Source organism: Rattus rattus, chromosome 2 (genome assembly GCF_011064425.1).
Source record: "Rattus rattus isolate New Zealand chromosome 2, Rrattus_CSIRO_v1, whole genome shotgun sequence".
In the NCBI taxonomy this organism is placed as follows: domain Eukaryota; kingdom Metazoa; phylum Chordata; class Mammalia; order Rodentia; family Muridae; genus Rattus; species Rattus rattus.
The window spans coordinates 57,337,387-57,359,550 of record NC_046155.1 but is presented as its reverse complement, the minus strand read 5'-3'; the positions used below and the strand labels follow the sequence as shown (position 1 = coordinate 57,359,550).

General features: G+C 47.0%; 1 protein-coding gene across 1 annotated transcript; it reads left to right on the top strand.

Moving 5' to 3' along the window:
• The first annotated feature begins 1,607 nt into the window (after nt 1–1,607).
• Nucleotides 1,608–20,004, top strand: LOC116893837 (pancreatic lipase-related protein 2). The gene is made up of 12 exons (XM_032895553.1): nt 1,608–1,767; nt 2,287–2,441; nt 3,655–3,780; nt 4,307–4,441; nt 5,422–5,533; nt 6,889–7,008; nt 8,254–8,373; nt 10,863–10,981; nt 13,926–14,055; nt 16,666–16,777; nt 17,839–18,006; nt 19,923–20,004. The coding sequence occupies exons 1-12, from the start codon at nt 1,680–1,682 to the stop codon at nt 19,984–19,986; spliced, it is 1,449 nt and encodes a 482-aa protein (XP_032751444.1). The 5' UTR covers nt 1,608–1,679; the 3' UTR covers nt 19,987–20,004.
• The last annotated feature ends 2,160 nt before the right edge of the window (nt 20,005–22,164 follow it).

Below are 22,164 nucleotides of genomic sequence, written 5' to 3'. Positions count from 1 at the left end.
GGCTGGTGTAATGCTATTCTGTATCCAGTATCTTGTGTCTAATAGACAGCACTGAATTCACAAGAACTTTCTACACAAGAAAGGGATATTGGAGGGGGTTGCATGGTGTTGTGACAAGCACTCAGGCTGTAAATATGGCAAATCTGTCCCCCACCATTCTGAGACAAATCCAACTCTCCCAAATCTACCAACCCGGAGGTGTGCTGCTGCTGGTAGAGTCTTTGAAGCTTCACTGCAAGGACCACATCTGTGAGAGCATTTGGGAATACCATCATAGAAACTGGATGGGGAGCTTGGGTATCACTATAAAACCACAAATATATTACCGATTTCCTTTATGTAGTCTAGCTCAGTACCCATTCAATGGGGAATTCGGGACCACTCGGGTGTTCCTGTCCCAGTAAGCCTGGTCTACACAGCAACTGTAAAAGGTAATGGGTCTGGGATGACCACTCAGAGGTCAAGAGCATTTGATGCTGTTGCAGAGTTCAATTATCAGTATTTATGTTGTATTGCTCAACTGCCTGTAACTCCAGTTCCAGGGGATCCGCTATCCTCTTCCTCTTCTGTCCCCAGCATCATCCTGACACATGAATATATAGCCATACATAGATACACACTCATTAAGAAAATATACTGATATATGTGAGACATGGAAGAATTTCAAAGATGCTGTATGTGAGGAATAAAAGATATATACCTACCGGCTCTCTTACCTAAAATTCTGGAACAAAGTAGAAATAGAAATCGCCACACATATAACAGGCGATGGCAAAGGAACCCCACAGAAACTTCTAGCTGGGGGGAATCTTGACTCAGGCATATTCACAGCCACACAGATATCAGAACCCAGTAAACTGTACCTAAGTTTTTAACTGGAATCTGCATCCTTCAGTGCCCCCATGCAATGCTAACTTGAAACACAGCAGGTTGGCACCTGGCTGTTCACTCAGGACTGCTTCTTAGCTCTGAGGGAAAGAAAACATTTCCACTTCTTATCTCCAGGTCAAAGTACCACAGGTTCTTTGCAAATGGAATAGGTTGTTTCTAAACAAACCTGGTTGGAAACAAAGTCATCGGTATGCCTATCTCCTTCTCTACCATCTGTGCCTTTCGAGTCACTTTCTGAGTTCACTGAGGCTGAGAACCGCTGGCCACCCGTCCCACCCCTCAAGTGACCAAGGTGTGTATCTTCACAAATACTCGCGAGCACCCCTATCTCTCCTGTCCTGGCATTTCTTCAATGGCGTCCAAAAGAGAAAACTCGTTTATAAAAGGTCGTGGCCAAACTTCTCTGGTCATAGCTATACATCCCAGTGTAACACAGCAAGTCATAGTGCCACCTGAACAGGAAGAAAAGCGGGGATTCGGGCCAAAGTGGGTGGTAGCTTCAGGAGAAGACTTTGAGCCCAAGATCCTTGGGTGGTGCTACCTCAATCATTAAACTCTGGGAGGCCTCAGCTTCCGGTCCCGCCCACTGGGGATAGCCCCATCTACACAGTCTCCGGTCCCGCCCACCACATTCAGCCCCACCTACACAGCCTCTCCACCCCACCCACCGGGGACAGCCCCATTTACACAGTACAGGCTGCCGGTCTTCTAGTTGTTCACATTCCCCAGTGCACTCTAGAATTAACTGCTTCTTTGAGTCCGGCCTCTGCTGGCCTCATCCTTATCCTATGCCTAGGGGTGTCAGTGGATATCTGTTTCCATCTATGCAGATGTTGCTCTGCTGGATCGTCAGTCTTCTGCTGGCCACTGTCGGAGGTGAGGATGCTGTCACCATTGCTCTAGAGGAAAGGTGATGGCCCGAGCTTGATCACGGAGACTGAGATGGCATGTGTGGGCTAGAGTTCGTAAGCATTAAGTAGTAAGTACTTCGTGCTTAGTAAGAACTTAATGTTTAGTAGCAATTACTTCGTGCTAAGTAGTAAATACTCAATGTTAAGAGCCGTGTGACTTGCACTAAGCTGGCTGGCAGCTTCCTGTGCTATTTTTATCCCAGGTGAATGTGCCTTGAGTTTGCCGATGGGCAACGGTGCTTACTAAACATGCCATTGCAGGACCAACCTAGGGCTCTCAGGTTAGTAGTGTCTGAGGAAGAAACCTAGAAGTGTGCCAGATGCATCCAGTACCCAATAGCTCTTATAGGCACAGAAATCCAGGGAACTACAAGATGACCCATGGCCAGGGTCCACTTGGAAAATTTTCCTGTGACAGATGACATTACTTCTTCCCAGGCCCTTATGCTTGTCCTTTTTGTGGTTTGTTTTTCCCCTCTTCCAGGGAAAGAGGTTTGCTATGGACACCTTGGCTGCTTTTCCAATGACAAGCCCTGGGCAGGGATGCTTCAGCGGCCTTTGAAGATATTCCCTTGGTCCCCAGAGGACATCGATACCCGCTTTCTTCTGTACACAAATGAGAATCCAAATAACTACCAAGTAAGTGTGGGCATGGAGTGTCTGCGTTGGATGACAAAGTCAGTATGAACCACACACTGGGGCCACGAAGTGGCTGCCTAGGGCACAATTGACACTTTGGAAGGGTCCTCCTAATGGGGGGGGGGTTTACTTGACTCTAAAGTCCATAAGCCCTAAATATCTCTGAAAGTATACAAATAAAATACAGAAATGTACACGGGGACATTTATGGAGAAGTCCAGGCATAACCCAAGTAAGGCCCTGATCGCCTTCTCTCAGGGCCGTGGAGCAGTAGCATACGCAAAGCCTTCCTAAGATGATACAAGTCAGGAAATACAATTCAACACAAAGCATTTGAAAATATGAGGTCTCTGGGGCGATTCTCAGGACAGGCCTGCTGTTCCAGGTGGTCAGGTGACCAGCGAAGTTTTTTTAATGACAACGTTGCTATGAGGTTAAGGAGCTCAAGCTTTGGTCCCTGTAGGTAGGTCTGTCTCTGGGTCTTGGTGCCTGGGGTTACCCACGCTGGGACTTAGTTCCTCCATCCTGGAAGCTATGTAGACACAGCGGCCATTCCTGTCTTCCTTGTCCCAACTTTCCAAGGTTTGCTGGCAGAAGATTCCCAAGCAAACCCGTGGGCATATGGAAGTCATTCTGAAGCACCAGGCTCCCCAGAGCTGTTATGGCTTCTAACAAAGGATTTTCTACCTTCCTTATACCAGGAATCTCCCTAGCTACCTGAGGAAGCCTAAAGGCCTTTCTCAGGAAAATATGCCCAAATAGACAAAATAAAATGCGATGGACCACAAAGAAAATCAGAGACTGAAAGCAGTCATTGGAATGTGAAAAAAAAATAGAAAGTATGTAGCATAGTATTAAATAAGCTATTTTATGACCTCAATAGGGTCTGATCTAAAAACTCTCTCAGCAAAGCAGTGATGACATAACACTTTGAGCTACTTACAACAACTATTCCGTGGCATCAGAATTGAGGAACTGAGTCGCAGCCATTGCTAATCCCACTCTAGTCTGCTGCCTGGACCGTCCTTAACAGAATACTTGATTTAGGTTCAAGGTTCATGAAGACAGGTCATTGAACTCGGGCTTTCCTGATTCGCAGGACTCGGCTGCAGGGTTCTAGACCTGGGATCCCATTGGTCCCATTGGTCTGGCTATTGCAGGTTTGCAGATGGGCCAGGCCAACATTTGAATTCATCTTGTCTAATTTAACCAGATAATCTCTGCCACTGAACCAGACACCATCAAGTTTTCCAACTTCCAACTGGACCGCAAGACGCGTTTCATCGTCCATGGATTCATAGACAAGGGAGAGGATGGCTGGTTGCTGGACATGTGCAAGGTTGCTATCCGTTCTTCTCACCCAAATCCCACACCCCATGCCTGGGACACAGGAAGGGAAATGTTCCTGCAGAGAAGGATTCTTCCTAAAATCCTTCTAAGAAAGCCTGCTTCTTGGGCCTCCATTACCACATTCTCCCTACTCACCATTGCTAGCCAGTAAGCTTCAGAGGTGGGGACTCCACACTCGGACTCACATAACATTAAAACAAGCATATTGCCCTCTTAAGCTCCACTAGCTCACGGCCGTGTTCTGTATCTGCTCTGGGAGCCACTGTCTGCAAGTGCACCGGAGGCCACGATTGTGAGCTTTATAGCCTAGGGATTTGTTTGGACCTAGCTTTGAGCCCCGAGACTAGGAAAAGTCCCTCTCAAGCCTCAGTCTCCATATTTGTTAGTAAGACGATCATATCCCAAAGGTCAACTGTGCCAGGAGGGAAGGAAACTGAAATGCTAACAAGGACCAGGCACTCTGGAAGGTGAACCTGGGCTGTTTACAAAGTTTGTTCTCTCTTTCTCTGCCCTAGAAAATGTTTCAAGTGGAGAAAGTGAACTGTATTTGCGTCGATTGGAGGCGAGGATCCAGGACTGAATACACCCAAGCCTCCTACAACACTCGGGTCGTGGGCGCTGAGATTGCCTACCTAGTGCAAGTGTTATCGGTAATGGCCAAGTCTGGGGCGGAGTCAGAGGGAGGGGTGTAGTTAGAGAGAGGGGCAGAGTTAGAGAGGGGTGGAGTCAGAGGGAGGAGCTAGGGAGGAGTGGAGTTAGATTGAGGTAGAATCGGAGGGGTGGAGCTAGAAGTGGGCGGGGTCATGGAGGGGCGGGGTTATGGAGAGGGGTCCGGTTAGTGAGAGGGGTGAAGTTAGGGAGTCACACAGAGAAAGGCAGAGTTGAGAGAGGGGTGGTGTTAGGGGTGGAGTTAGAGAGGGGAGGAGTTAGAGAGACGGGCAGCATTAGAGCGGCGCAGCTGTAGGGGTAGGGAGCACACGTCTGGCACACAGACGTGGCTAGGGACCATAGTTCAGACAGGACAGGGGACACAAGTCAAGGAAGCCAAGTTCTCAACTCCTTCTGAGGAGAAGCAACAACCTTTCTCCTCGCTGACTGTCTACAATGCCCTAGGTGTGGGCCTGAGAGCCTCGGTTTCCCCTTCTAACATAACACCTTTCTTGCAAGCTGTTCTGGGAACTGAGAGCAGACTGCGACGCCCCGCGGTTCTCTCTGTGAAGCTTTGGGCTTCACCTTTCACCATATGGGATAGGGATGGGGTGGGGGACTTAACTCCTGGCTGCCTTTCTTCCCTGTTTTAAGTTCTGGAGGGTTCAAAGCTTCCCTTTCACTGTAAGCCAGTCTGTGAGATGAGGGCAGAGGCCTCCACTGCAACACCAGGTGGCAGCAGCAGCCAGAGAGGTGGCCTGCAGTTAGCGTGGTGGCCACTGGCCAGCACTGTTGCTGCACGTAGGAGCAGGGAATGTTCCCCCCCAAGGACATGCGGCCTGCATTTTCTCCTGGGCTATTTATTTCCCTGGAGTCTCCAGCTCCATCCTGCTTTCTTCCCTCTGGTAAGGGCCAGGCTCTGCTTCCCAATCTTCTTGTTCCCAAGTGGTTCCAGGGGACCTAACGCTCCCTCTTTCCACAGACAGAGATTGGGTACAGCCCAGAGAATGTTCATCTCATCGGCCACAGCCTGGGTGCACACGTGGTTGGGGAGGCAGGCAGGAGGCTGGAGGGCCATGTGGGCAGGATTACAGGTAGGAGTCCTAAGAGCCAGTCTGAGGTAAGAGGGCCCCCAGGAAGTAGGGAAAATTTATCCGTTTCCTCCTCCTCCTCCTCCTCCTCCTCCTCCTCCTCCTCCTCCTCCTCCTCCTCCTCCTCCTCCTCCTCCTCCTCCTCCTCCTCCTCCTCCTCCTCCTCCTCCTCCTCCCCTCTCCTCCTCCTCCCTCCTCCCCCTCCTCCCCTCCAGTGATATCCTGACTCAAAGAGAAGTGCCCATGTTTCTTAATGCCTGTCAGAAAATCCATAGTCATAAGTAAAGACGTGTTTGCAAAACAAGAAAAAAATATAACCAGGTTCAGTTTCATGAACCCTAACTTCAGAGACATTACTGCTGTAATGTAGCAAAGATCTTTGTTTGTTTGTTTTTAAATGGTACGTTTTTTTTTTAACTTTATTAGTTCCACTTCTTGAATGTTTTAGCTCAGTTGGGCACAGCCAGAAAGAGACTTACCATTTAGGAAGTGCCTGGTGAATGGAGGAAATCATTAGGAACAGTCAATGCGCATAAAAGCAGGCTCAAATAGCTATTCATATTGTGCAGTCAAACCAATGTGTAGCCTTGCCCTTCTCTGGGAAGTGGCTTCAAGGATGGAAATGGGACTTCTAGTCCTGTAGATGTTTTCAGTTTGCAGGGGCCTATCTGTCCCATCAGTCCAAGGGATTTTCATAAGCTTGAACGACGGATGGCCTGTTCTCACCCTCTGGATGAGGGTAGACGGACAGAGCCTTCGCACTCTTCTCCTCCCTGGCTCCTTTTGAAAAATGACGGGTACAGCCTCTGCTTTTGGAAATGCACACACCAGTCCAGAATGCAGATGACCAAATAGACAAGATTCAAAGCAGAATTTATGAGCACAAAACAACGCCGTGCTCAGGACAGCCTGAGAAAGGAGAAATTGAGTTGTCACAAGGAGGTGGTATTTGAGGCTGGGTTTAGTGAAGGAGGAGTTGGATAAAGGGTCAGATAAATGTGTTCAAGGGTCAGAAGGCTGAGGTACACAGCTCAGGGAAAGCTGTGGAGGAGGTGTGGGTCTCGGGGACACGGGAGCAACTGAGTGAGGCCACAGAGCTTGTGATCTCTGTGTGAGGAAAATTGGGATGGGATAATGAGAGGTGTGAACCCCAGGTCCTCTCTGGAGATGACGCCAGGGATTTCTGAGCATTCTCTGTTCCCTGCCTCCATCTTGACTTCTAGTCCAGGAACTGTGGCTTCTCAGAACAGCAACCTCTAGGGTATGCAGATCTTCACCCAGCACACCTCGCCTCAGTTTGACACTTAGACCTTGTCTTTCTCAGGCTATGATTTTTCTACCTCTATTCTACCTTTCAGGGCTGGACCCTGCAGAGCCCTGCTTCCAAGGCCTGCCAGAGGAAGTTCGGTTGGACCCATCGGATGCCATGTTTGTAGACGTGATCCACACAGACAGTGCTCCCATAGTTCCCTATCTAGGTGAGCTCCTCACCAACTCCTCATGACCTGTGACGGATGGCATTGCGTCCAAGTGACACTCCCCAGAGACACACAGCTGCAGAGGGGCTGTTAAATATGGTTAACTGCAGAGCATAGCCTCAGGAGGCTAGGGCTCCTCAAGGCCTGCGTCCCTTCCTGGGTCCACAGGAACAGATGTTTTCACTTGACCAGACTGAAAGTTTTTATACTTAATTCTCTATTTTTAAGAGTCGCCAAAGCTTTGGTGACAATTGTCTACAGTTGGTTCCAGTTGGAACTACATACACCTTTTTGCTTAATTCTTCTAAAAGAAGTCCTGTGTATTGTATAACCACGCAAGAAATGTGTACCTATAGGGTATGTTTTAATGATAAAAAGATGATGGCAAAGGATCATTCACTGGATACTTAACATGTGCTGCACTGAACATTTTGCACATAAAAGCTTATCATGGGACACCCTAAAAGGGAAACTGTCCCCCACCTCACAGCCGAGGAGACTCTAAGACCAAATAATTCAGCAAGATCATGAAGTCGGTCAGTGGAACCCAGGTTTGATCACAGGTCTGTGCACCACAAAAACTAAGGCTCCTCCCCATTTGCATATTATTCCCTAAGTAACCTCTGTGGGTCTCACTATAGCAACACAGCCTCGAAGGTCTGAAGCGTAGCTCGGTCGTACGCTCACCATATCACAAATTTTAAAATCTACAGTGCAGGGGGCCTTGCTTAGTGATTGAAAGCACATAGCACACTCAAAGAGGACCCCGGTCTGGTTCCTAGCACCCATGATGGGCAGCTCACAATGCTGCACAAACTCCACCTGTGGGGAGTACATGCACTCATACACATGCACGCATGTACATCCTCAGCATAGGTATAATGTAAATTTATATAACACAGAAACCAAGTACTTAAAAAATTAAATATAATGCAAATACTACCATATACACGCCTACTGGTGCCTTATGATCTTAGATTTACCAATATCATCCAGGGCCTCTCCAAGACAGACAGATAGGCACATATAAAAATAGATATATACACACTCACCCAAACCTCGCCCACCTCCTTCCCCACTCACTTCCCGGGTTGGTTCTTCTCCTTTGTCCTGCCCATTGCCCATTTCAGAACTCTCTGCAGAAAGAGCTGGTGTGGCTAAGGGGGGAAGTGCCAAGGAGCCTTGTGCTGCTGCTCATGTCACCGAGACCAGGATGTAATGTTGGGACTGCTTCAAACATTTCAGGTTTTGGAATGAGCCAAAAGGTTGGACATCTGGATTTCTTCCCCAACGGAGGGAAGGAAATGCCGGGATGTCAGAAAAACATCCTTTCCACCATTGTTGATATCAACGGGATATGGGAAGGTACGTATATGAGAGAAATGATGCGGCACCTTCCCAGTTGGGATGGAGACAGAATGTGGGAGAGTCTGGCCACTGAAACCATGGACTTGCCGCCTTCTGCTGTCTCGATCTGAGCTAGGCATTTCACAATGCTCTAAGATACTTTCTATGTTTCATACATGCAGGCACTGGGTACCTGGAGGGATACATACTTGTCCAAGGCTACCCTATATATAAGCCTAGCTTCTTACTAAAGGGTTCTCAGTTGTCAGGATGCCAGGACAGGGGCTGGATGGGCGCAGGAGCAAACACCCAGCTCTGGTTTTGCCTTCAACATGTTCTCAGCATCTGCTCCTTGAAGAACTGCAGAACTCCGCAGGATGTGGGGGCTCTACCTTTCTTGTTATTGACTATGCCAGGCTGGCTGGAAGAAGATGCACTCTGAGGTTTTCCAGGAAGCCTGGAAGGCCGGCGACTGTGTGACTTCCTGGAGTCTGTGTGTGACTTTGTTCATCCATAGAGCAAGTCTTCCACTTGATATTGGCGACATCTCGGAGACATTGATATGCCTGCCCCTTGTTCTCCAGCTTTCAGTTACTCTTTGTCCCTCTCCTGAGACCAGGCTTCGAATTCTTTCTGAGAGAGGGGGCTTTGGGTCAGTAAACCATTTGTCGACATTTTTCTTAAATTGGAAACTCCATGTGGCTGGGGTCTTAATGAACACCCCATTACCCCAGGGCCTGGCCCTGTCCTGAAGAAAGCACCAAGCACACGCTGTTGAGTGGTTTGTTGTGGTCTTTAACTGTCCTGTGTGCTTCGTGTCTGCAAGAAGCATGGAGAAAGCAACAACCAGCCTTAATGACAAACAGAGCTTTTGACCGCTTGGCCCCTTACCAGGTACCTCATTGGGGACTGGCTGTTCTCCCCCTAAAAAAAGCCTGAGTCGTGATAACAGCCGCCCCCTCCCAGAAGTGACAAGCAAGGCACACACAATAGCAGAGAACCCGGATTAATTAAAGAGGCAATTTAGAGTGAACCGGCCCATGAGCACCGGGAGTGTGTTTCTATTGTGTGTCACACAAGTCACGCAGTCGCTGGGCACAGGGAACAATTGAACGCACTTTGTCCTTTATTATGGGATCCCTGAGCAGCAATTTTGGATCAAAGAAACAATTAAGTTTAAAGCAGGTTCTGTTGTCTACTGAGGGCACTGATGTGAGCCCTGACCTGGAGGCTGGGCTGTGAGCACAGCAGGGCAGGGCTAGGAGCCCAGGGAGCAAAGCTACCCCACCTGTAAAGGGAACAGGTCCTTTCTTGATGAGTGGCCCCCAAGAATGGTCTTTGTAGATTTCTCCACAGGAAGTTTTGCATCAAATAACTAGAGAAGTGAAAAATGATTTCCACAAACAAGTCATCTTTGGGTTAAAGTAGAATCTGGTGGTACACTGGAATCCCCCAGCAGACAGGAGTTGTTACACAGCCATAACAGTGAGACCCAAGATGGTTGGTCCCCAGGAAGGGCTGTATATCCACATGGCTGCCCTGCTGGGAATACTGACAATAAGTCACCTCACGCTCAGTACAGACTCAACTGTTATAGACCTAACAGCACGCACCAGTCGTGGTTGTCTGAACCCAAAAGGTGCAGAATCCACAGATAATGATCACTGCTTCTCTCTCTCTCTCTCTCTCTCTCTCTCTCTCTCTCTCTCTCTCTCTCTCTCTCTCTCTCCATGTATATCTATGTGGGTATTGCTATTGCTTTCTCTTTAAAAAATGTTTTTTTTCTTCAGTTCAATGGTTTGCTGCTAGCATTCACCTCTGTATTTGACATGTTCTGACAGAGCCTCTCAGGAGACAGCTATAGCAGGCTCCTGTCAGCATGCACTTCTTGGCTTCATCAATATTATCTAGTTTTGGTGGCTGTATATAAATGGGGTATATATCCAGGTGAGGCAGGCTCTGAATGGCTGTTCCTTCAGTGTCTGCTCCAAACCTTGTCTTATCCCCTCCTATGAATATTTTTGTTCCCTCTTTCAAGAAGGACTGAAGCATCTACACTTTGGTCATCTTTGTTCTTGAGCTTAATATGGTCCATGAGATATGTTTCTTTTTCAATGTCTAAATTATTAGTTTTTTTAAAAAATAATTAAATTTTTAGCAATTAAATTTATCATTTAAAAAAGTTTTTTTAATTGATTGTTCTCTTCTCTCTTTCCATGTGTGTGTAAACTAGTCTGTGTCTGTTTCTCTTTCTGTCTCTCTCTCTCTCTCTCTCTCTCTCTCTCTCTCTCTCTCTCTCGGCCCCTTGGTTCCCCCATCCTCCAGCCCTTTCATGTTTGTTATATATATGTTACATGCATTCAACAAGCATGCTTGCCAGGATTTGTGAGCCTTCAGCCGTTCCCTGGCCAGAGGCCTGAGGTGTGGAGGCTGCTCCTTACTCACTCAGAATGGTCGACCTGAAGGTGAAGGCCCTTCTCTCACTCCTGTGGCCTTGGCTTTCTCAGGAACTCGAAACTTTGCAGCCTGCAACCACCTGCGGAGCTACAAATACTACGCCAGCAGCATCCTCAACCCCGACGGCTTCCTGGGGTACCCTTGCTCTTCCTATGAGAAGTTCCAGCAGGTAGGTCACTGTCTCTGTGACATAGAACATAATGAAAAGGTTCATGCGACCCTTCAGGCATGAAACGGGGCTGGGCGGTCGGGGTTGTAGGGTAGGGGGATATGTAGAAGTTGCCAAAGCCACATTCCTCCAGCAGGGAAGTGGACTGGAGTGGAGATATTGCTGACTGACCTCCTCAGGGTCTCCAGCTTTTCCATTTAGGACAATTCCCAGCCTAGGGGAAGGTTGAAATAGGTGCACAGAAGTAAGTGCCCCTTACACCTGTCACTCACGTGGACCAATGGCTAAGGTTTCCCACACAAGCATGTCTGTGTGCTTCATGCCTTAAGTGTGTGAACGTGGAACAGAGATATGAGGCGCTGTTCTCTGTGACATCTCCAAGGACAAGCATAGCCTCCTATAAAGGGCACCTAAGAAATCCATCTCTTACACACTAGCATTTTAAATGTGTAAGCCGTGTGGACAAAACCCCATCTTTCTAAAGTTTGCTAGAACTGCACTGGCCTGCCACCGTCATTCCTTCCCAACTTCCTTCTTTGTTCCCCCGTCCTTCCCCTATCCCTCCCTTCTTCCTGCTTTTCCTTCCATCTTCCCTCCTCTCTTCCTTCCCTCTTTCCTTCTCCCTCACCCCCAGGTATCTCCTTCCCTCCTTCATTCCTTCTTCTTCCTCTTCTTTTTCCTCCTCTCCTTCCCTCCTCCTTCCTGTCTTTCCTTTCCTCCTGTCTTTCCTTCCCTCCCCTGTCTTTCCCCTTCCTGTCTCTCCTTCCCTCTTCCCTCTCCTCTTTCCCCCTCCCCTCTGTCTCTCCTTCCCTCCCCTCCCCTCCCTGTCTCTCCTTCCCTCCCCCTTTCTGTCTTTCCTTTCCTCCTGTCTCTCCTTCCCTCCCCCTCTGTCTCTCCTTCCCTCTTCCCTGTCTTTCCCTCCTCTCTCTGTCTCTCTTTCCCTCCTCCCTCTGTCTCTCCTTCCCTCCCCCTTTCTCTCCTTCCTTTCCCCTGTCTTTCCCTCCTCCCCCTGTCTTTCCTTCCCTCCCCCCCTCTGCCTCTCCTTCCTCCCCTCTGTCTCTCCTTCCCTCTTCCCCTCCTTTCCCTCCCCTCTGTCTCTCCTTCCCTCCTCCCTGTCTCCCCTTCCCTCTCCTCCTTTCTGTCTTTCCTTTCCCCCTGTCTCTCCTTCCCTCCCCTTTCTGTCTCTCCTTCCCTCCCTCTGTCTCTTCCCTCTTCCCTGTCTTTCCCTCCTCTCTCTGTCTCCTTCCCTCCTCCCTCTGTCTCTCCTTCCCTCCTCCTTTCTGTCTTTCCTTTCCTCCTGTCTTTCTTCCCCCTCCCCGCCACCCCTGCTTCTGCATTGCATTTATTGCCTCTTCTTCTATAACACAGAGCAGTTGGGCATTTTTCCTTAGTCTTCCAGGACACAGATAGTTCTGAGGTTTCTAGGACGTTTGATAGACTGCCCCATGAACTGAAGCTGTTGGTTTCTTCCTGATTTGGTGGCTGACATAGAGCCCTTCTCAGCAGGTCACAACCTGGGACATCCATTCACCAACACCTTCTTGGTATTTGATGACTGATGTTAGATTATTCAGATGAGGTTATGTCTGACAGATCTCTCTGTTTTAAAAGCACTAACTCATTCTAAATAACCTTTTAGGGGACTGACCCTGTTTTCAGTAGTAAACTCAGCAAAAAAAAAAAAAAAAAAAATTGAGTTTTTGATGATGCTTTTCACCGAAATCACTTACTACATCAAGAATAGCAAAAACTCTCAGTTTTAAAATATCTTTGTCAAGAAAAAACTACATTTAAATTTACTTTTTTTCAAAACTAACTTTTGACTTAACATCGTGAGATGTATCTGGGTTGAAAGGACCTCCTCCTCTCTGATCATCACAGTCTGGGGTCACGCAGTAAGTAGCCTTGCCTGCACTGGTTGGGAGACTGGGCAGTCCCTTGGCCCCCAACATCTGACTCTTCGCAAGTCTCACATCATGTATTTGTGGTGAGGTGTAGGGTCAGAGAACAGAGGACCATGATATCCTGCTACAGAGTGCTCACCTGATTAAAAGGACCAGTGAGTAAACGGCCATCTAAGGAGTGCTGGGTGGGATCAACCAGGGTGGTAAAATCATTCATAGTAAGAGCAAATGGTTAAGGATCCTTGTCTCTTCCCTCCCTCCTCCCTCTCTCCTCCCTCCCTTCCTGTCTGTCTGTCTGTCATTGATCCACTGATCTATTGATTTAGCTTTTATCTATTATCTATTTGTATTTCTATTTCTCTCCATCCTTCTACTTACCCTTCTCTTGTTTCATTCTCCTGGTGGCTCACTTATTTTACTAGCTCAAACATGTATGCATACATGCATACACACATCTCCCTGGGCCCATGACTATGCATTCATTCTCAGAATTGTACAAAGGATCATTCTTGAACATGCAGAACACCCAACAATGTACCTTGAAAACTTATAGTTGGGAAACAAATCATATAGGAAAGGGGATTGTAAAATGATGTCTCTAGGGAGAAGACAGTTGGAAAGACAAGTTATTTCAAAAAGAGAGGAAGGTAAGGATCTGGGCCAGAGTGGTGGTGCATTTTAATCCCTGTACTGCAGAGGCAGAGGCAGAGGCAGAGGCAGAGGCAGAGGCAGAGGCAGAGGCAGAGGCAGAGGCAGAGGCAGAGGCAGAGGCAGGCTGATCTCTGAGTCTCAGGAGAGCCTGGTCTACACAATGAGTTCCAGGACAGTCAGGGCAAATAAAGAGACCCTGTCTCAAACAAAGAAAGAAAAAGAATTAAAGGAAGGAAAGAAGGAGGGAGGGAGGAAGAGAGGGAGGGAGAGGGGGTAGAGAGGGAAGGAGGGAGGGAAGGAGGGAGGGAGAGAGGGAAGGAGGGAGAGGGGGTAGAAGGAGAGGGACCTGGGGCAAGGTCTCCTACTAAGAAATGATTTCTTTGCACTAGAATGACTGCTTCCCTTGTCCAGAAGGAGGGTGTCCCAAAATGGGGCACTATGCTGATCAATTTGAGGGGAAAACCGCTACTGTGGAACAAACCTTTTATCTGAATACAGGAGATAGTGGTAACTTTACTCGTAAGTTTCCATTTTACTTACAATTTTCTTAAAATAATTTTAAAAGGCACATGAGCTCCGCTGGTTAGTCCCCTTGGTGTTAACTGACAAAAACTCAACTGTCAGTGCCACAAGCTGTAGTGTAAGGGTGGCAGAACAGCACTACCTTTGGGGTGTAATGCCTGTGAAACCTGAGGAAAAGAGAGTCGGTGAATTACACGTTCACCTCATGACAGGGAAGATATGCATGTTATTTCAAGAAGACAGCAACAGAAGAAGTGGGACTGTAAATCAGAAAATTATCACAGATAGCTGCCTGACATCTAACTCACGTGCATACACAAAGACACACACAAGCACACACGCACACACAAACACAGACACACACGTACATATGGGTACACACACAGAGATACACACACATGCCTGCAGACACACACAGACACACACACTCACACATGCACACATACAGATATATACAGAGACATGCAAGCACCAGGAACACACACATGCACACACAAACACAGACACACACATACATATGGGTAAACACACATGTACACAGACACACATACTCACACATGCACACACACAGATATACACAGAGACAGGCAAGCACACAGGCATACACACAAACACAAACACAGATACACACAGAGACATGCACACAGATATGCACACACATGCATGTACATGTGTGTGCACACAGACACACATACAAGCATGCATGTATGTGCACACAAACACACACAGATCACTATTAAGCTACACCCTTTCCTTTCTTGTGCTTTGTGAAGAACACATTAATATCAACATTACAAGATAAACATTCCAATTTTCAGAAGCCCCAAAATCTTTAAAAAGTAAAACACTTACATATTCAGTCTCTTTAAAATAGCTGGTCTCTTTTTAAAACCTAAAGTCCTTTGAAATTAAAAGTCTCTCAACTGTGGGTCCCTGTAAAATAAAAAATAAACACTTCCTTACTTCAAGAGGGAAGAACCAGGGCACAGTCACAATCTGAGCAAACAAAACCAAACTCTAATAGTATAAGAACTCAGTGTCCAATTATCTGGGATTTATTCACAATTTTTTATACTCCTCCAAGAGGCTTGGGTCAATTCTCAGCCTCCCTCCTCTGCAACATGCAGTTTGTCTTCTAGACTCTGACTGGTACCGCTCCATGGCCACTGCTGTTCTTGGCAGTCCTCCCATGGTACTGGTCTCTCCAAAATTCTGGGATCTTCTACAGCAAGTAGGCTACACTTTCACTCACAGTTTCTCTCACACAGGCTCTCTTCCTCCATGGCCCCTTCAGGTCTGGGGCTTCCCCTGCTACTCTGGCTATGCCTTCCCAAAAGGCTTCTCCCAATAACAAGCCTCAGCTGCTCTCCATGACTCCTTCATGCCTTCAAAACCACTACCACCTGGGAGTTCTTCTGCCTGCACGAGGTAGAGCCTTGGCTGCCTCTGGAACACAGCTTGTGTTCAGACTGACTTAGGAGAAACACTTCCGACAAGATTTCACCTCAGTGATGCTGGTCTCTTAGGCATTACTGATTTCTCAGCGCCAGCTGACCAGCATCAACATCCCAGTAAATCAAAGGTTTGACTTCAGTGATTCTGGACCCTTGTTAATCAGAGCTGATTCTCCAGCCCCAGCTAACCAGAACCACAGAAAATGGTCACAAGGGGGTCATTACAAGCTCTCAAATTCCCCTCTGAAGCTTCCTGAGCCTGGCCCCATTATCTGACTGTTCTTGTCTTCAAAGCTCCTACAGAACATGTCCTAGAGCTCTCAACACTCAACAGCTCTTCTAGCCCAAAATTCCAAATTCCTCCCCAACACAATCCCCCCAAACACATGGTCTGCAACAGCCAAAACCCCCACTATCCTGGTACCAATTTCTGTGCTAGGTAGGAGTTTCCATTGCTGTGATGTAACACGATGACCAAAAGCAAGTTGAGGAGGAAAGGATTTATTGGCTCACATTTCTGTATCACTGTATATCATTGAAGGAAGTCAGGGCACAAACTCAAGCAGGGCAGGACCTGGAGGCAGGAGCTGATGCAGAGGCCATGGAGGGTGCTGCTTGCTGGCTTACTCCTCATGGCTTGCTCAGCCTGCTCTTTTATAGAACCAAGTACTTCCAGTCCAGGGATGGCGCCACCCATAATGCACTTGGCCCTCTCCCATCAATCTCTAATTAAGAAACTGTTCTACACACTTGCTTACAGCCCACTCTTATGGAGGCACTTCCTCAATTGAGGTTCATTTCTCTCGGATAACTCTAGCTTGTGTCATGTTGACAAAAAACTAGCCATCACAAACAGTTGGGACCTCAACATACGAATTGGGATGGAGGAGGGGAAACCCTCCTGTATCTGTCAGCTATATCTTTCATCCATCATGACAGACTCTGCGCTGTGCTCAGCTGTCATATTTTCTGTCCCTTCAGTCTCCTCACCTTCCCAGAATCTGAATCATGGGTCAACTCCATGAAGAACACAACTCCATCCCTGTCACCTCTTACCCTAGGGGAAGTCAATCTTAGAAAAATAACACTTCCAGTTGAGTCTTTTCCTTTTCAACAGTATGAGTCTGTTGAAACAATATACTTCTTGGCACAGGTTGGAGATACAAAGTATCAGTCACACTGTCCGGAGCAAAGAAACTGAGTGGGTACATCTTGGTTGCTCTGTATGGAAATAACGGAAACTCAAAGCAGTATGAAATTTTCAAGTAAGTTTTGTAGTAAATGCAATGGCTAAACTTCCCGTAAAAGGTGACTCCCAACAACTTGGTTATCCACCACTTTACAAATTTAGGTGTTTACTCAATAGAACATAGTCCCAAACTGTCTGAGCTGGAAGGAAATTGCCACGTCTAATCCAATCACCCCATTTTATATATGAGAACAATGAGGCTCTGTGAGAGAGATCATGGTTTACAATGTGTCACATGGTAATTGCTTTTGTCAGCCACAAGACTACAGGGGTGTGTGTGTGTGTGTGTGTGTGTGTGTGTGTGTGTGTGTGTGTGTATCTGTGTCTATGTGTGACATGATACTTGGAGCTGGGCCCATGGGCTTTTGGCAAGCTGGGCAAATACTTCACAACTGAGACTTAGCTCCAACCCTCCTCTTAGGGTTTCTGTTTAGTTTGTGTGTTTGTTTTGAGATAAGGTCTCACTAAGTTGCCCAGGCTGGCCTTGAACTGGCAATACTTCTGCTTCAGCCTTGTAAACAGCTGAATCTAAACTTGGTCTGACTTGGTTTTCATTTCCCCCCTGAGCAAGGTTCATCCACAGGACAATCCACTCTGCCTCACTCTTCCCAGTAGACACAGAGGTGGACATGAAGCCTGGGGCCCAGAGGTCATTACAGTCATGGTATCAGGCTCTAGCTTATGCTAGATAAATGAAAATCTTGGTAGGTGTGTGTTGAGTGAATATATAGCTTAGACAGTAAAAATTACATTCTTCTTTTCCAATAACTTTTGTGGTTCCACACATGCTTAATTTATTTGTCAACTTCTGGAGTTACTTGTGTGATGTTATCTGTGTTTGCCAAGTTCCATGCATCTTTCAACCAAAGACACTGCTTCAATTCATCCTGTAGCAAACTTAGAGTTCCCAACCACTCCAAATGTTCTCCAGAAATGTGTTTGCTTGTGAAGCCCCTGGATATGTCTGGAGACCTTCCAGGTGTTGCAGAAACCCAGTACCCGCTTCATTTGGAGAAACGATAGGTGAATACCATCCTATGCATGTACCCAGCTGACACGATACTTCTATGTAATCAGCGGATCCCTCAAGCCGGAAGCAAGGCATGTTCGTGACATTGATGTGGACATCAATGTTGGAGAAATCCAGAAGGTTAAGTTCCTCTGGAACAACAAGGTGATAAATCTCTTCCGGCCCACTCTGGGAGCTTCGCAGATCACAGTGCAAAGCGGTGTAGACGGGAAAGAGTACGTATCTGACATTCCAAGTCTGGTTTCATTTATGCTCCTCCTAGTCTATGCATCCTCCCATCCTTCCAATCCCTCGCCCGCCCACCGAACATTCTCTGTCCCTTACCACGCACGGGTCTTTGCTGCTTTGTGGGTTCTTCTTTTTTCCACCTTTTCCCATCCTTTTTCTACCCTTTCAGCCCCTTTACTCTAGATCAGAGAGGGAAAAAAGGCTAGAAAGGAAAGGGGGCGGTATCATCTTTAGACGACTTCCTGCTGATTAGGGACATTGAGTTCCTTAGGGCAAGTTTGATCTTTGCCGTCAGAATATCTAATTTCTTTTTTCTTCATTGTGTATGACGACGTAACAAACAGCAACCAACAACCCACCCTATCTGGGACCCTAGCATGCATGTATGTATGTATGTATGTGTACATACATGCATATATATATATATATACACACACATATATATGTATACACACACATATATATATACATATATATACATGTATATATATATATAGATATATATATATATATATATATACTCTGAAAAGTCCCCACAATAACAGAAATTATCTTCCCCCAGCAAAATCACATACTTGCTAGAGCACAAGGCCAATCACAGTCAGCTGCTGTGGTCAGTCTGAAGCAGCCCGTTATTGCACATTTGGGATTAAAACAAAACCATATTCCTACGTCTGTATTTTTTTTAAAGAAGCCAAAATTCTCACTACAGCTTCCTCTTCTATCCATCAAGTCATCTGCCTCCCCATCTTTCATGTCATGGAGATATTAGTTCATCTTCCCTTTTGCTCATTAAATTACCCAGCTTCCCTCTTGCCTCTCCGCTGGGCCATCTGACTTACTGAGAAAACTGAGTATCCTTTCCCTTAGACAATATTCAGCAAGGCAAGGACAAAGACAAGAGACCAGAAAATCTAGGAAAACTGTGATGGAATTAGTTTCGGTGTGCAGTTTTTAGTATAAACTTCTTTTTTTTCTTTCCAGACCTTTGCCAGGGGAGGGACAGAGACATGAGCTCACCCTCAGGAAAAGGAATCTTCCCTAGGGTTGTGATAGAACCTGCTGTTCTAGTTTCTGTTCTGTTGCTGAGCTAAAACTCTAACCAAAAGCCTCAAGGTCATGGCGGGAGGGGAGTATTTTAGCTCTGGACTCCAAGTCACAGTCCATCAATGAAGGGAGTCCAGGCTGGAACGTGAAGGAACATCCTCTTGCTGATCCAAACAGCATTCTCTGACCAAGGAACTCTCTCACTTCCTAGCCAAATGGAGTACGTTGCTTGCTAGGTGGCTCATAGCCAGCTTTCTCATACAGTTCAGGACCATCTGTCTAGGGAATGGTGCTGCCCACAGTGGGCTGGGCCCTCCTGTATCAATTAGCAATCAAGACAATGTCCCACACTTGCCCAAAAACCAATCTGATCTGAGTAATTCCTCAATTGAGGTAGTCCTCTAAGAGGACTCGAGGGTGTATCGAGTTGGCAGTTAAAGATAACCAGGAAACCTACTTATTTCAAAATATAGAAAGAAAAAAAAAAAGAACACCTCAAAAGATAATAATCAGAAAGACAATGAGGCATTGTAGCCTGAAGAAAATATAGACCTCAAATGGAAAACCCGCTTTGTGTCAGTAGCAGGGCTGCTGGGGGCTTCTGTGAGACCAAAGGAACAGGAAACCTTGAGTTACAAACACTGGTTTGAAGTGTTTGGTCCACTTTCAACATTTGAACAGCCCTCAAGAAGAATGGATTTGGGTTAGTCTTTAGTGGGAATCAGTTGGGTTCCTGACTGGGGTCCCAGAGTGTTTCAGGCTGAGGAAGCAAACCTTGGAGCTGACTGACTGCTGTCTTACAGTCTCATCAAAGAAGTGAACCCGCTGACGAACCCGCCTGCTGCTTTTTCCACAGGTACAACTTCTGTAGCAGCGACACTGTTCGTGAAGACGTCTTACAGTCGCTTTACCCTTGTTAAAGGCATGCCCGTGACTCTCCCCATAATAAACATTCCTGATGCACTTGGTCTGAGGTTGGGGTGTAGCGTGTGTAGTACGCTATGTAGTGGGGTCACGTTTCGAAAGATGCCTGGTTCAAAGGGCAAAGTAACCATGATAATAACACCTGAGACTTCCCACACACGCCCCTGCCATATCTCTGCACTGCAGGGCATGCTGTGCGTCTTGTGCTCATATAATTGTGAGGTGTTTGGGGGTTAAAATAGCTCATGATGTGAAAGAAGAGAAAGGGTCTTTAAAAGAGCAAGTTAACCAAGGTGAAAAACACTGAGTACAGTTCCTTCTGGGTTTGTGGCAAATTCTCCCCCTCCTTAACTACAAATTCCTAGGTTATCTCTCTCTCTCTCTCTCTCTCTCTCTCTCTCTCTCTCTCTGTCTCTCTCTCTCTGTGTGTGTGTGTGTGTGTGTGTGTATGTGTGTGCTGTGCATGTGTGCATGCACATTCTAGAGTTACAAATGGCTATGAGCTGCCCAGTATGGGTACTAGGAACCAAACTCTGGTCCTGTGTGAGAGAAGTACCTGCTCCTGCTCCTAACCACTGAGCTATCTCTCCAGCCCCTGCAGATCTTAACACTAGAAATAAAGCTTTGTAGTGGTTTCCCAGCTGGCACTGCACCACGTGACTCCTCGGTGCTCCACAGTTGCACCTTGCACACAGGGCAGCAGTTAGGATTAAGTAAATGTGGCATGCGTGAAAATCACATACCACAGTGTCTGACACAAACAGCAGCCAATCCATGAGGCAAGAGGTGCCGGTCAATATGATTTTTATTTCAAAGTAACAGAGACTCAAAGGCAAGTGGGTAACACAAGTCACAGCCGCAGAGAAGGTTGTGAAGTATGCACAACCGAGGCCTACTCTTCAGATAACGAAACCAGAAGAGACCAACAGAGGAAGATGATAATGGGTGTAAGTGAGCAGCTAGCCCGGGGAGAGGCTGCTCTAGTCGGTTACTAGTGAAACGAGGTAACAACGGCAAAATGCCCGATGCTGGCAGTGCACAGAGGAAAAAGCTTCTTTCTCATTCCTCTCACAGTTCTGGTAGCTGGTGAGTCTACATGGCAAGCACAACATGGCGGACAAGTGGGTGTGTACAGAAACAAGAGAGAAGCAGAAGGTCTACTGACCTCATGGCAGTCTGTCCTCATGAGAAACCCGTTCCTAAGACCTGACTCACATTAGCCTCTTCCAACAGTAGTGGCCTCCTGATGTTATCCTCTTCCCAAAGGCCTCAGCTCATAAGGACCTGCAACGCCCATTGTGTGTGTGTGTGTGTGTGTGTGTGTGTGTGTGTGTGTGTGTGTGTGTGTGTGTGTGTGATGGGGTGGGGTGGGGGGAGGTCCACATGTGACCACATCCCAAGCACATCAGGGAAAGTTCAATACACACTGGAGATTCCACCTCAACTTGAGGAACCAAACCAGAGGAATGCAGATAAGACCAGAACGATAGTTCGATCAACTTACTATACAAAACTTAACCTTTTCAAACAAAAGTAAACTGAGATCCATAGGCACCAAAATAGGTAGAACCCCCTCCCCCCACGCACCCCGGGGAGAACACAAGTGGTACTGAGGCGCTGCCATGGAGACCCGCTTTGTGTATTTCACTCATGAAATATTACTGCCCACCACCCGGGCTATTTGAAATATCATGACAGCCGAGAAAGCCACTTAGAACCCCCCCAAGAGGCCAGAAAATATCTTATCTATTTTCATTACAAAAGAGGTTGAGATAAAGGTGATAAAGGGGCGGTTTCGGATAACTCCAGGTGGCTATCAGTATGGTTTCTTAGTAAACCTTAGTAGATCTGACTGCTTGAGTTAGGTTGGGATTTTTAGTGGGACAGGATGCGCCCGATCCTGAAGATACTTGATGCCCCAGGGAAGGGGAATTCCGGGGCGTTGAGAGGGTGGAGGGGAGCACGCTCTCAGAGGCAAATGGAAGGGGGTATGGCATAAAGAACTCTTGGAGGGGGGACCGGGAAGAAGGGCAACATTTGGAATGTAAATAAATAAAACAATTAATAAAAAAATATCCAAATCTAGGGAAAAGGGGAGACGTAGGGACTGACTGGTGCAGGAGCCCAGAAGATCAAGGGTGTTTGCGGTTCAGTAGCTATGGAAGGGAAGGGAA

Coding starts and splice junctions, on each gene's coding strand:
- LOC116893837 (XM_032895553.1), top strand. CDS start 1,680: ATGCCTAGGGGTGTCAGTGGATATCTGTTTCCATCTATGCAGATGTTG. Junction 10,982..13,925: donor CCTATGAGAAGTTCCAGCAG/GTAGGTCACTGT, acceptor TCTTTGCACTAG/AATGACTGCTTCCCTTGTCC. Junction 16,778..17,838: donor AAGCAGTATGAAATTTTCAA/GTAAGTTTTGTA, acceptor CTATGTAATCAG/CGGATCCCTCAAGCCGGAAG.